This window comes from Dreissena polymorpha, chromosome 5 (assembly GCF_020536995.1).
Source record: "Dreissena polymorpha isolate Duluth1 chromosome 5, UMN_Dpol_1.0, whole genome shotgun sequence".
Classification (NCBI taxonomy): Eukaryota; Metazoa; Mollusca; class Bivalvia; order Myida; family Dreissenidae; genus Dreissena; species Dreissena polymorpha.
The window spans coordinates 101598884-101614847 of record NC_068359.1 but is presented as its reverse complement, the minus strand read 5'-3'; the positions used below and the strand labels follow the sequence as shown (position 1 = coordinate 101614847).

General features: G+C 36.9%; 1 protein-coding gene across 4 annotated transcripts in view; it reads left to right on the top strand.

The window, feature by feature from the left end:
• LOC127881364 (protein Wnt-9a-like) overlaps positions 1–15964 on the top strand; it is a 67334-nt gene that overhangs the window by 41342 nt on the left and 10028 nt on the right. For 3 of the 4 annotated variants that reach the window (XM_052429147.1, XM_052429149.1, XM_052429148.1), the window contains one exon: positions 9477–9760. In XM_052429147.1, coding sequence (XP_052285107.1) covers positions 9477–9760 — 284 coding nt within the window. Of the gene's footprint in view, positions 1–2860; positions 4036–9476; positions 9761–15964 lie in introns of those variants that run through there. The other variant, XM_052429146.1, reaches the window with a different exon arrangement.

The window sequence follows — 15964 nt, the reverse complement described above, 5'->3', positions numbered from 1 at the left end:
TTCAGAACCGATGAACAGTGGACTATACTGCTATCGCACAGCTGTATCATGTAATAATTGAGTCGTGTTCTGAGAAAACTGGGCATAGTGCATGTGTGAAAAGTGTAATCCCAGATTAGCCTGTGCAGTCCGCACAGGCTTATCAGGGACGACACTTTCCGCATAAACTTGATTTTTGGTAAAGAGGGACTTCCTTGAATTAAAAATACCATGAAAGCGGAAAGTGTCGTCCATGATTTGCCTGTGCGAACTGAGTTTTCTCAGAACGCGACTCATATGGACTGGCCCTCAAATGCGTGGGTTTCTTACAGAACGCCGTCATGTTCAACAGATTGACACGTGCTCATGTTGACAAAAACATGGTTTTCGACAATGAAAACATCGATTGTTTTTCATTGAAAAAACGTAAGTTTGAAGCTCTACAAGCATTAACGTTATCATGCAGATGAACTTAAAAAATGGTTAACATTGACAGATGTGTCACATTTTTATCTAGCCTGTATTGATGTTTTGTCTCTTAGCTACAGATGTTGCAAAGGATAGTGAAAGGTGTACATTCCAAAACTTGTGTACGCTTTTTGAGGTGTCCGGATTTATACACATAATATTTTCTATTGTAGATTTTTTGGTACATAAAAAAATATTTTGTTTATATTTTGTCCAAATGATATTTCTAACTCTTGATCTTTGGTATACTGAATGATATGTCTACTGTAAATCTAAGATCCACAAAATAATATTTCATGCTGTATATATTTGGTCTATAAAATAATATTTCTTACTGAAGATCTTAAGTCCACATATACATTTTTTGTACTGTAGATGTTTGGTGAACAAAATAATATGTTTAAGTGTAGATCTTTGGTCCCCTCAAACTATTTCATAGATACTTGGTCAACAAAAAAATAGTGTGTCCTATAGATATTTGGTCCACAAAATAATATTCACTAATGTAGATCTTTTGCCCACAAAATAACATTTTGTACTGTAGATCTTTTGTTATTTAATGTCACTTAATACGATGACGAAGTGCTTCATCCTGTACTATATATACAAAGTTCTTAAGCTTTTAACGATTACACAAATTATATCAGGTTCAGCAAAATACAATAAGCAAAATAAAACAATTGTGCTATCTCTTTAGCGTTCTTGGGCATAACAAAAACACCATTCACTTTGTACAGCACTTCTAGACTTGTGCAACTTGTTATATAAATGTATTCATTATAACAAAGTAAGTTTTCCATTGTTATGCTCACTAACATCTACTAAAAGAATAACTGATTAACGTTGAAAGAATAATTCTGAATTTCAGCCCAACAGGTCAGTCGGCCAGTTGGCCAGGCTGTACATCGGTCGGGCATTTATTTGAACATTTAGTCACTCATTGACGCACACAAACCTGTTTGCGATTACCAACGTAACATCGGTCTGATTGTTGTTCGCATAAATTTGAGCTGTGCTTTGTGAACGGGGGGTTTTATGCATGTGCGTAAAGTGTCATCCCAGATTAGCCTGTGCAGTCCACACAGGCTAAACTTCGACGACATTTTCCGTATAAACTTGATATTTGCTAAGAAGATACTTTCTTGAAACGAAAAATATCATAAAAGCGGAAAGTGTGATTGCACAGGCTAATCTGGGATGACACATTACGCGCATGCAATAAACCCCCTTTTCACATAAATAAATAACTTTCAGCGTCCTTATATACAAGGACATTCGTTATCAAAACATAATTGACATGGAATGTTTGTAATGACAAAATAATTGCTTCTAAATATTTTGATAACATTTTTATGAAACCGTATGCTATTTATTGAAATAACAGGCCCATGCTCAATATTGTTGTGATTGTTTGAAGGACTAAATGTTGCTGTTATCTCTTTATTTATTTGTTGTGAATATAATAAAAAAATATAACCATGTATATCCATGTAAGCAAATAAGCAGGTAAGTAAATATAATAATTAATTTAATGAAATGTGATAATTTGATAACATGTTTATAACAAACAAACACACAATATTACTTGAAACATTTTTTTTCAATTAAAACAGAAATGACAATTTTTTGCGTGAAAAAGCTCCAGTAATGACGGTATATCTACTGATCGGACCCCGCAGGTTTTCGTTTCTTACTATAGAAACTAGATTTTTCTTACACCGTTACAAAATATATCGCATCACTAGATTATAACTATCTGTAGTCGAACAAATATTTAACACTGGCATCTATCCTCCCGACATATGGTTTGTTGGCGAAAGGGTACAGAAAAAAATGCGATTGCACACAGAAGTTTTAATATGGGCCGTGTTCTATGAAAAACGTGTTAGCACAGGCTAATCAGGGACAACGCGCTACAGTTAAAATAACATGCATGTATTCCTACATATTGCAATGCGTTTCTCATCTCACATGACTTATACAAGAATGCGAAGTATGTTTTTAACTATAGGGTATTATAATTCTGAAGAAAATAGTTATATAAGGCATCACTCAATCTACTGTCAAAGTAGTAACAAGAAATGGGCCAAACAAACACTAGCTTTATCATACTTATATAGATTCTTCTTTTATGTTTTTTGTAGTTATCTATTACAATGCTTATACTAAAATGTTGGTTCTATAGAATTAAAATATTGTTGTCTGCGCTTGTACACGAACCAAGTTTAGTCATTTTCGGAGACATGGAACCATGAAGGGTCTGTATTGTCCCAAATGAAATATCAACCATAAACCATCTCGTCAGACATGCATTCGTTTAAACGGCGATAGAGGAGGGGTTGGCCATGATGTACAGGGTGTATACAAGCCGCTCTACATCGCTACGGTATATTCAGTCCTACTGGCTGTAGCTCTGGCAGCGTAGCAAACACAATCTATACGTGTTTCATTGATGACAAGATACGTTGTCACGCGAGGAGCATCCTATGTTGATACACGCAACTCGGAAAAATCAGCTTCGTTTTGTTTCGTAGCGTTAAGTGAAATTAGAGAATGAAGATGCGCTGATGTTAAGCTGTGATACACGTTATAAAACGGAGAGCTTCGGTGCTTCTATCGTGAGAAATCTACCTGCCTAGGGAAATAGTAACACACATTGTATAATAATTTGATGTTCCGCTATTACAATTTTAAAAGCTGTCTTGAATATGCGCGCGTCAAGTATCAAACGCTGGAAGATGGCGGAGAATGTGAGTGCATCGAGATTTTTATTTGGGTGTGGAAAATTATAAAATTGTTTGATTCTTTGATTGTGGATGTTTCAATATAACAGGAAAACGTGTTATATTCGTATAAGTGATATGTTATGTGATATTTATACGTTTCGAACAAGTACTGGAGAATATTTCATAGGTATATGATATTAAATATTTATTTATATTCGGTAGATTAATGTTGATTATTTGATAAGGTAAAGCCGACGGAAATCAATATAAATGCAATAGCGTTATGCAAAGTGGTATTTTAGTACAATAACGAAGTTTACATAATTTGAATACTTCTGTGTTTGTCTTTCGTCGTCAAATGTTACATGTAAAATTGTAAATGAGGTATTTAATATAAATGATTGAAACTTTGCGTAACATATGTGATGTAACGTCGGGAAAAATAACATTGCCGCCTAAATAAATATAAAATAAACAAACAAGTATGGTTTTATGATTTAAGCGGACAAAGCCACAGTGTAGACCGCGACAGAATACTGTATAGCTGCAAACAAAACTGAAAACCAAAGCAATATAATAATTAAAGGATGCCAACACGTGGCTACCAGTATAACCTGTGAAAGGGAACCTATCGACCCGGTCAGAGTGTATAAATATATATGTGTACTTTATAATAACTATTGATCACGGCATGGTCAGTGTGTAGGCAATTCTCGACTGTCACGTGGGTTCCATTGCGGGGACCATGTCGATATTCCCGACCCCAAGCGAGCATCCCCATCATGCGCGTTTCTAGGGCGACCCCTCTGATCACCTTGCTCACACTCATGTGCTGTTTCGGCCCGACCTTCGGGTATTTTGGGTATGTAGTATTACATTAAAATTTGTCTCAATACAAGGTTACATGTTTTGAGGGACAATACGTGTTTTGTTATATATTCTGTTGACATGTATATGAACCGTGCTCTGTGAAAAGAGGGTTTACTGCGTGTGCGTAAAGTGTTGTGCCAGATTAGCCTGTGCAGTCCGTACAGGCTAATCTGGGACGAAACTTTTGACCTTCAAAAAGATTTTTTCTAAGAAAAGCGACTTTCTTTAAACGAAAAATATCATAGAAGCGGACAGTGTTGTCCCTGATTTAGCCTGAGCGGGACGACACTTAATGCACGTGCATTAAACCCCCTTTTCGGAGAGCGAGGCTCATATTTATCGATCATGTTCCGTCACGGCAAGATATTCTGGTGTTTCGGATATTTACTTTACCATTGTAGCCTTTTGTTTGATAACTTTTTGCATTTTGTATATACTTGTTTAAATTATATGCTGATGGTTAATGTTCATATTAAATAAAGATTACCATCCAATTATTGATGTATTCTGATAATATACCCTGTAATGTTGAAGAGTTGGATATTCTCCCTCATGTGCTGTCTAAGCTAAGTATAAATTGGGTGTGTTGGGTAAGTACTTGACGAACGCGACTTGCCAGTACGTTAGTAACATTTTTAATTTGCCATTCATGTGTTAACCCTTTGCATGCTGGGAAATTTGACGTCTGCTAAAATGTCATCTGCTGAATTTCTAAATTTAGCAATTTCTTCGATTTTTAAAAAAGAATACCACAGAATAGCAAACAGTTTGGATCCTGATGAGACGCCACGTTCTGTGGCGTCTCATCTTGATCCAAACTGTTTGCAAAGGCCTTCAAAATTCGGTTAAACTTGATTTTCGGTAAGGAAGGACTTTCTGTAAACTAGACATACCAAAAATGAGGAAAGTGTCGTCCCTGATTAGCCTGTGCGGACTGCACAGGCTAATCTGGGACGAAACTTTACGCACATGCATTATGCCCAGTTTTCTCAAAACAAGACTCATATATACTGGCTTGACCGGACCTTCTGGATATATTGAGATCATACTAGATTCCAAAGTTTTTATGTCTCGATAGATTGTTATGTTTTCCTTTATCTCTTAGTGCATGTTAACATGATTTTTTCGTTCTAGTTTAACAATCATTTGGCATTTCCGCCGAACCATGATATATTTTGTTATCATTTTATACTCGTATTTTTTAAATAATACCGAGTGATGTTAGAATTGAAAGTTATCGGAAAATAAAGTCTCGATTATTTCTCCCTGGGCTAACCAAGGGCTACTTTTTTAAGGGACTTTTTCACAGATTTTGGCCTGAATTGAAGTTTGTCATTAAATGCTTTATATTGATAAATGAAAAGATTGTATCTAAAAAGCTTCATTTAGAAAAAGAATAAAATTAAAGAAAGAAAAGAAAGTAACCCTCAACTGGGCTCGAACCACTGACCACTGGAGTAGAGGTTTATCGCTTAGACCACTCGACCATCAGTGCTCATGCAATGAGTGATCTATTTTATACTTTATATAAGCAATCCTCATAGTATCACAAAAAATAACGACAACAACAGAACTATCCAAATTATTCAATTATTTGGGCCTAGGTAACAACCAGACATGACTTGGGAGTATTGGTCATACCTATCTGGTCATTTTGGTACAAACGTTATATTAACATCCGAAGCCAATTGAGAAAGGAATACATGTTTATTCGCGCAAGCGCTCTAAACTCTATTAAAGGGGCTTTTTCACGTTTTGGTAAATTGACAAAATTTAAAAAAGTTGTTTCAGCGCATGGCCGAGTGGTCTAAATGATTTATACTTTTACTCCAGGACTCTATGGGTCAGTGGTTCGAACCCAGTTGAGGGTTACTTTTTTGTTTTTTTAAATTATTTTCTCGATTTTTCACTGGAGCTTTTTATTTCCAATGTTTACAATTATCAATACAAAGCATTTAATGACAAACTTCAAAACATGCAAAAATCTGTGAAAAGGCCCCTTTAATGGTCTCACTTTACTGAGGCATTTTTCACGAAAATGCCTAAAAAACAAGCCAATATCCGCTATTTAATTCGAATGGTACAACATTATTAATTTAACCCCAACACGACGAGAATTTCGTTATTACTGTTAAATGTTGTCAGAAATTTTCTTTGGGACACACATCATTTTCATATAACTGTAAACACGTATGCGGTACTTCTCACACAAATCTTTGCACTTTACGTTAATATGTTGTACCCTAATTACATTAATTCCAGTCGCTGGTACTTTTTCTGTACGTTTCGATATACGAAAGACTGGCATTTGGGTGCGTAATCTTTCGTTACAAATATGGAGTGATTTGGCTTAGTTACACTAGTTATTTGACGATTTTTAAATACAAACATCTTACAACTTAGAATTTTGAATTTGCATGACACTTTTATATAACTTACTTAGAGGCTCACTGGGCTGGTATTGGTTATGTCCTAGTAACAATGTCCGATTCAATGTTGTTGTTTAACAAATATATGTTCACTTCTGCCCCCCCCCCCCTCCACAGTCGACATCCCAATTTCCTTGAACTGTAAGTGCACGTTTGTTAAACCTCAGTCAGTCCGTGTCTCTGTAATTCAATTCAATTACTGTACCTAGTCTTGACAGGCGTTGGCACACGTCTACTCTAGCACCAACTTGACTTCGTATAAAAGCCAACCGTTCGTTAAATCCACGTCATATATTTTCCAATTTATAAAAATCGATAATTGACCTAATTTGCATTTAACATCGACTTTTTTTAAATCTCAGCTATACAAGTTTTTACTTCTTGTTATTTATTGAGTATATTATACATTACCAATCGAATGTATTTGACTTACAGTACACAGAATATGAGAGGCGCTCTGGGAAATGTTTGTGCGAAAAGTGTAATCCCACATTAGCCTGTGAAGTCCGGACAGGCTAATCAGGGATGACACTTTCCGCCTGTATGATAGTTTTCGTTTTAAGACTTTTCCTAGTAAAAATCTAGTTAAGGCGGAAAGTGTTGTCCCTGATTAGCCCGTGCAGACTGCACAGGCTAATCTGGGACGACACTTGACGCACATGCATTAAGCCCGGGCCTCCGAAAATGCGACTTTATATTCGGTATAAGCAACATACTCAACGTTTACCTACTCGTTTATACAAAACCAGAAAAGAAGGTAGCCTTGTTTAACCTATTATTTCTTACTTCCACCTACACGCTATTACAACACTTTTACAACACTTGTAGGATAATTGCAATCACATTCTTTTGATAACTGAAGTATTTTGATATAAACTTGAAACCACATCAATCGCTCTTTACATTACGCCACCGTAAATTTGCGCATGTCGTTAAATTCCGGTTATACTCGGCGATTGTGTGATTAACATCGTTTAATTCCGGTCATTCTCGGCGATTATGGCATTGTCACATCAAACGGGATTTGCTTACAGTATTTCGTGGAAAGAACCAAACGTAATATAATGTACAGTATTTACCTAAAAGCGACATAATTTTGTTCGCCGACTACTTGGGTCTTATTTATAACGAATATTGCTTTTTATGGTCCAATTCATTAAGCATTATACTTATATTTTGAAAGCATCAATGTGACTATGCATTTGCAAGATTATTTTTTCCAAAATTGATTCTGATATGAATAAATAGTTCTAAATATAAATGTGTTGTGATAATGATCGGTGAAAAACATGTCAAATTTAACTTAACAAAAATAATTCCTTAAAATGTATCAATTCCATGGAAACGGCTTTGAGTATGCCCAATAAGATAAACTGGTTTTGTGAAAATGGTCCGAGGTTATTTTAACAAAACTGAAAACGCACCAACCTATAATATTAAATGGTGTATATATCAAAGAATTTAAGTCTGAAATGCCAGCTATGATTTTTGTTATGCATGCACGTAATGTACCAAACTATTGTATATCAAATACACAATATGCAAGTTCACTAAGACACAAGTGAACAAAACTGTGTTTAAACCTACTTTGTAAGCTCGATTGCTTCAATTATGAAATGAAACACGTTTGAGTCCGCACTCTGCGTAGATATGAGTCGTGTTCTGAGAAAACTGGGCATAATGCATGCGCGTAAAGTAAAGCAATCCGCACAGGCTAATCAGGGACGACACTTTCCGCGTTTATGACATTTTTCGTTAAAAAGAAGTCTCTTCTTAGCATAAATCAAATTTAGGCGGAAAGTGTCGCCCCTGATAAGCCTGTGCGGACTTCACAGGCTAACCTGTGACGACACCTTACGCACATGCATTATGCCCAATTTTCTCAGAACGCGACTCATATAGATACTATTCTCTGAGTGGGTATGGAACCCGGGACCTCTTAATCGCCAGGCGGACACCATAGCCACGTCACAACGAATTTTTGTCTTAGCTTATATAAAAGTCATATCTCTGTTGTTATATGTTTTACTACATTTTAATTTAATGTATATAATCTGTCAACATTTTAAGTGCACGAACATAAATGACGAAATATGCATGCAATATTGCCGACCGAGACAGACAGGTATGCGTTGTCGGTGTGAAAAATATCCTTCGGCAACGGCAGTGGTAGAAATATTCGAATGTGCGATTTTATCTTAAAATAACTCACTCCCACTTATACTTGCTAAATTTGACACCCTAAACCTGCGTTAAGAAATTGCCTCAAATCTATTGTGTCTGTCACACATTGATATTTGTTTGCTAAAATCGCGACATAGTGAGGCTGGGCTCATCGGGCGTTATGCTTTGTTCCTTATCTGCGGTCCCGTCAAAGTTATATGGATACGAAGCGTTTTATATTTTGATACAACTTGTAGCATGGAGTGTTATGAAGTACTGAGGACTTGTACATTTCGGTGATTTGTATTATCAGTTAAACTCTCGCGTTTGGAATCTTAGTGAGCTACGTGGATACGTATTTATTGCTATGTGATATTGGTCACGTAAAATGCGAACAATTTTGACGTGAATAATACTCTTATAGGTCACCGCTACGGTTTCTCTGCCTGAATGTGCGCACAATTTGAAGTGCAATGTGAAAAGTGCAACTTAGACAATACGATTACACGTTGCTGTGGAAACTAAAGACAAAAAATGTCAATGTAAATGTTCAAATTCTATAACTCGGCAGTGTTGAATCCTTGACTATATAGTGTGTGCTACAGCCATAAAGATTTACCTTTTACAACACGTGGTGGCAATCATTTAACATAATCGACCTCAATCTTGTTTCTACAAGATCTCGCTGCGTTTGTGACAAACACATACAAATATGCCCGCTGTCGATCAACATCCCGGCGCTTAAAGACTCTGCAAAGTGAACGACAATGCCCAGCTGCGCGAAAACGTTCTGCGCGCTTTGTTTCTTATTAACGGACGTTATGCTTTCTGTTTCACATAGATTGTCCGCCAAGAAGCGTATTCTGGTGTCCAGCGTCTCGTTCCACCCGCACCTGGTGGGCGACCGGAAGCACGACGACACTTCCGGTATGTCGACTGGGGAGCTCTGCGACCTCATGTGGCTACACCAGAAACAGCACCGGATGTGCCTACGCGATCGCGGCATCGCGGACACACTGCTGGAGGCGGTGAGCCTGTCCACAAACGAGTGCGAGTACCAGTTCCGGAACGAGCGCTGGAACTGTTCGCTTGAGGACCAATATAGACTCAACATACTTAAGAAAGGTCAGTAACATAAAAACTTTTTGTTGGAAACCCATTGCGTTCCACAACGTGTGTTATCTGTTCTGCAACTTAATACACGACGATTAAAATCACGGGAGTTCTAGAATTTTCTTGAATCGGGTTTAAGAATGACTGGTTTAAGTCACTTTTCTCATTATTAACAATTTTTTAAGTTGATTCTATTGTACAAAAAGTGCTTATCTTGTTTATTTTTTATTTTTTTGAAGACTTCTATTATTCTTATAATGTTACTGTTGCAAATATTATTATAATGTTTAAAACGTGAGAATAAGCCAATCTATTTCATACATATTTAATATTATTCGAGAACCTTGTTACACATTTTTAGTACGTCTTGCGTCTTGTGTCATGCGTCGTCAAACACATCCACCATGTGAAAACATGAGCGGCCATATTAAAAAAACTTGATTAGAAAATATGTCCCGATGATATCTAGGCCGCGTTAGAAACTGGATCACGTCGGGTCATAAACTTAGTGACCGGGTCATCATAAAGAAGAAACAAACATGTGAGCACTCCTCAAGTCACATTTTTAGCCACAGTAGCAAGAAGCTTGCTATGGGCATTGTCCCAGTGCTATCACAGTGGAATTCAAAACTGAATCCAGTCCGTTGAAAAACACGGGGCGGTAAAAGTTTCTGATATGGTTATGGTTGAATTTTGAGAAGATTTCAGAGGTCACATTTATTTCCCAAAGCTTAATAAAACTTTCTCAGAAAAATTGTTCTTATAATATCTCTTCCGAAGTCAAAACTTGGTCACTGAGTCAAATTAATTTACAAGCTTTACACACTCTAACGACAACATTATTTGTCCAATCAACATGAACTTTCTCAGAATATGACTGTTATAATGATATCTTTGAATAGTTGAAAACGGATCTTGAAACATCGTAAATGATGATCAAAACAGTTCAGTTCTTTCACTGCACATGTAAGCGACATGAACTCGTGTCTTAAAAATGCAATAAAGTTAGCAAACATGTTAAAAACGCAACCAGCTTTAATTCATCTGAAAAACAATAAATACTCCTTTGTACAAAACAAGCAACTAAAACATAGCAATATGAATAAATGAATTGAGGGCAACATTTTCTTAAACTAAGCATACATTTTGTGGGAAATCGGCACCATATAAGTATGTCAAAGACGTAAGCACATTTGTAGGTCGCACATAGTCAAATGCATATAGTACATAGAATGTCAATAATAACATTTTTATTCACGGTGTTAGTCCGCTAATGGGATGCTGTCGGCGGGGACTTGTGTCGGTGGGAGTGTTGTGAGAGTGCTCTTTGTGGGGAAGAGGTGTGGTAAGTTGGTGAGTGGGAGATGGGGGATGTTGGTGGCGTGTTTCTTTCGCTGGCTGTATGTTTATGCGGGATTTATATGTGTGGGTAATTTCTGTGGTCGGAGGGGGGGGGGGCGGTCACACGCCGACAGCTGTCGCGAGATCATAGTTAAAGTTTACTGTCCTGGGTAGACACGCCGCGTGGTTCCCTTCCATTAGCCGACACCAGCCGTCATTTATCTCGTCTTGAACCGCTTCCAAAATCTGGCGCGTTGCGCACCTGTTCTAGCATACCCACCACTTTTGCAACAGCGGCATCAAAAGAAAGCCAACTGTATATCTATGGTGCTTACAAAGCTACCCCATAGCAGATGTAAGTTGCGCAAAGCTCCACCATCAAAACGCTCCGCATATTTATAGCTAATTCGCATAGTCGTATGACAGGGGTTATCTTGGGAACCATCGCATGCGATCATGGTCTGGAGGTATTACATCCTATCTTATGATGTTCTTTGACACCGCGAGCTGTTTCATGAATCATGTTCTTTATATATGCAAGGTCAACGAATTGTATATTGCCTTCGAAATTCCACAGATGTTATTTTTGATAGTATGTCTTGGTACTTTTGCAGATTTAGTAACCGAATGGTATAAACGTTACCCTGTTACAGACGCAATATTTAAAAATGGATTTTATACACGTATGCCATTTACACGGGGAGAATTGTATTTATTTATCAATTTTAAATTGATACATTCTTTTATGATGATTGTTCATTATATTATATTTTTAAATGAGTGTACGCATGTGTGTGATCCAATATTCATGGGGTCCTTTCGGTCATTATTTGCGTTTCATGATAAGCCATGCTATTTTCGCATACCCGTTGCTAATTTAAACATTATATTATCGTTAATTTCCGTGTAAAAATGAGGATAATTTCTGCAATGTTCGGCTATTCGGTCAGAATGGGAGCGAGAGTTTTCGTTCTTGGAAACCCCACCTGTTTGGCATATTGTGAAACCGCCGTAAACCCATATGCGTCGAATGGGTATCGCAACCCATGTAACCTAGGCGAGAAGCGCATCAACTGATGGATTTGTCGGTCGGGGAAGGGGTTCCGATGTGTCTCGCGCTTATAGATGCATTATGTGAGGTCATTTAGAACGCATCATCTACCGGGCTATTTATGACACGTGCGATGTCAATGGATTGTGAAGATACCATTTCGCGTATTTATTCACTTATCTGTTGATGACAAGTGTGGTCAATATCGCATGGATATATCAATATTTGCATTACATCAACTCGACACACTGTTAAAGCATCCATGCATTATCTCACATACTTCTCATTTACTGCGCACCGATTTTAACGAACTAGTAAGGTAACCAGGGTTACAGTGAGAATATGTTGCTTTGGTCCCGATGTTGGGGATTATATTGTTGAAACGCTTGAGTAAAATTATAATAACTAATAGGACACAATCCTCTCATTTAAGTGAAAGATACAGCAATTCATTGTAAATGATTTTCAATATCATTTCATTTAAGAATGTGTGTGGCTATGTGTTAAGTGCATACATTTTTTTAAATGCATCGATCCTAGATCATTTTAATTTTCTAAGGAAAAGCCTTGTGAACCGTCTAGGATTCACATTGTTTGTTAAATTTTATGTAAATAGATAAGATGCTTTTTGATAATAACTCGACCGAGTTCGAAAACGGCTGCTGTCCGCCAGCGTGGTGTATGGACTTTTCCTTGTATAGTTAAGTGAAACCTTGTGAATACTTAAAAAAGTTCATGTTGTCCAAACTGCATGAAACCTGCTCATTATAAGTTTCAATGATATCTCGGATAAGTACGGCAATGGTTCCGGTCCGTTGAGCAACATGACCACCAGGGTATGGGGCAGTGTTTCTTGTATCAAACTTTCAACGTGGAGAACTCTTCAAAATTTCTGACACATTTTGTGTTCAACAACTTCGTAGACCTGGTTGAGCCGCTTGTCGCAATAATTAAATGATGTTGGTTTAGTAACTATTTTGGTATGATTTTATTCATTTCAAAGCAATGGGTTAATACATTATTCTTATAATAATAATAATAATAATAATAATAATAATAATAATAATAATAATAATAATAATAATATAAGCCGTAAAGACACTGGGAGATATAAGAATATTTAGAATATGCGTTGAATATTAAATTTGAGACAATATACACTTTTTGTTTATACATATATAATTCAATTTTCTCAGAGGTCAATTTACCCAAAGACATCCATTTACATACATACTTGTTATCTCATTATTGAGATTTTATGATTTCGAAGTATGTACCGCAGAACGTCTTCAATATCTTTGATTGTATACATATCTGTTTGTATCTTCATGTAAATTGTTTTAATTAGTTTAAAAATGAAAATCTTTATTTAAAAGCTTTTAACAGTTTAATTGATATGGTATAGCCTTCACATAAATACTTCCCGTTTAGCAACGATTTTGTCTAAAGAACATATGACGTATTTTCCTTTCTATGTAATGAGCATATCAAATGAAAAGGTATCTTTTCTGTTTCTCTTCTTTATTCAAAAAGGATCGCGAATGTAATGTTATATTTTGCGCTTTAAACGTTTGTCTGCGTAAGCATTCGGACGTTTACAGTCGCTGAAAAATTACAGGGCCAATTCGACACAATTTTAATGACTCCAGTTATTGCTGATGCTACACCGAACATCGCCTTATATAAACCGCATCTAATTAAACACGGCCAATTAACACCGATTTGCTAACCTCATCGGCTAAGCTGGACAGTTTACGACCGTGTTTGCACCTCCAAACATCCGCCGCCGTCGTTAAGCCGCGTACTTAGAGCGTCCGACAGCGCCAGCTGCTGACCTGCGCCCGGAAGTGCGTGCCCAGTCGTCTCGTGTCGACACCGCAATCCCTGTTGTTGTACGTGACTACACGAGAATTTGGTCTGAAATTAATTTCAATGCGCCCTCAAATATATGTTTTCGCCAAATATAGAATTTCATGTTTTTAACCGCAAAGAAAGACATCATGGTTATTTTTTTTCTTGTATGTACGTAACACTTTAAATATATTCTTCCGATCTGAATTTCCATGCCATGACGAAGCATTTTGATGGACGGATAGACGGAAAGATGAATGACTTAAAGGGGCCTTTTCACGTTTTGATAAATTGATAAAATTGAAAAAAAAATGTTTCAGATTCGCAAATTTTCGTTGAAGTGATCATATTTATGAGGAAATAGTAATACTAAACATTTACCATGCTCTAAAATATCCAATATAAACATCTTTTGACGATTTAAAAACATGGAAATTATAAAGCGTTGCAACACGAAACGATTGAATAATTTGGAGAGTTCTGTTGTTGTCGTTATAGTTTGCGATACTACGGGGATAGTTTATATAAAGTACTAAATACATCACTCATTGTATGAGCAAGAATAGCCGAGTGGTCTAAGCGATAGACTTTTACTCCAGGGGTCAGTGGTTAGAGTCCAGGATGGATGGATGGATGGGTGGGTTGGTTTTGGGTTGTTGGATGGATGGATAAATGGGTGGATGGTTTGGGTTTGGATGCATGAATGAACCTATGTGTGAATGAATTAATTAATGAATTAATGAATTGAATCCAAACATGGGTGGATGGATGCTGGATTTGATGTATGGATGGATGGATTAAAAGACGAACGAGTGAAGTATTATATTAATTGCTGAAAGATAGTTTCATCCTCATCATAACGGTTTTGGCATGTTTTCCTCCCGCCAACCACTCCTATGTCTGATTTCCACATTACCATTGGAAAACCGTCAGCACACCCCTGCTCTGATTCCGGCTACGCTTTAAGTCACCGGCCCTGGTTCTTGGCTCATGTTAAGCTTTATCCCGTACATCAAAGACGGCGCGGTCCGGAGAGACATCGAGTATTGCTTAGAATTTAAGGATTGGGTTCTTTATTGTCGTGTTTTTCTCACTTCTGTCTGCGTGTGTTAGCCGTGAGTTACTATATAGAAGGAAATGCTATAACGCGTGATAGCGTTGTTGTTTACGTGAATGGAATAAAGCACGTTAATTATCCAATGTTTTCCAGGAATATTTAGACTTATAACAAGTTTATAAGGATTGAAATTGAATAGAGCACTAGTTAACGAAGTATTTCTTTGTTTTGCTGTACATCTAATAATGCAAACATGGAACTTTTTTCAACACAGTTACCAAAATAATAAAAGTATGTATTAAATAATAATTATTTAGCAATAACATACATGTCTATTTTGATTATTGAAATGCAGCTGCAGACTGAAGTGTAAGAGGAGAGTTTGTACAGTGGCATCTAATAAGGTACTAAGCTACAAGTGCACACGAGTTTTGCGTCTTTGAGCAATGGATGCATTTATGTTATTTTGACCCAATTGTTTTGTTATTTAAGAATATAAATAGCATATTTTTGGTTTGCGTAACCGGAAAAATAACAACAAATAAAACGTTGACATATTGCTTTTCATCAAACAGGTAAATAGAAACGACCAGGTATAGAATTGTATCGCTGAAACCCAACCTCTCGGACTTGTAATGAAAGTGTCATGACATCTTTAATAGCTAGTTATCAGCCGAAATTACCAGTACGGAAACAAGATAAATGACAATGTTTCCACGGACGCTTGATAGACTGTGTTATCCTAATTGTACGTTTCCTCGCAATTCGCCGTAATTGCTTATTCGGAATCCCTTTGTTCGGACCGTCTTGGTGATTACAGGTTGCCGCAAGAGGTCGTGCCCGGCAATCTCTTGTTAGACGCGCACGTCATATAAATTGTCGCTCTCTATCATTGAGCGCCTGATTTACGATTGAC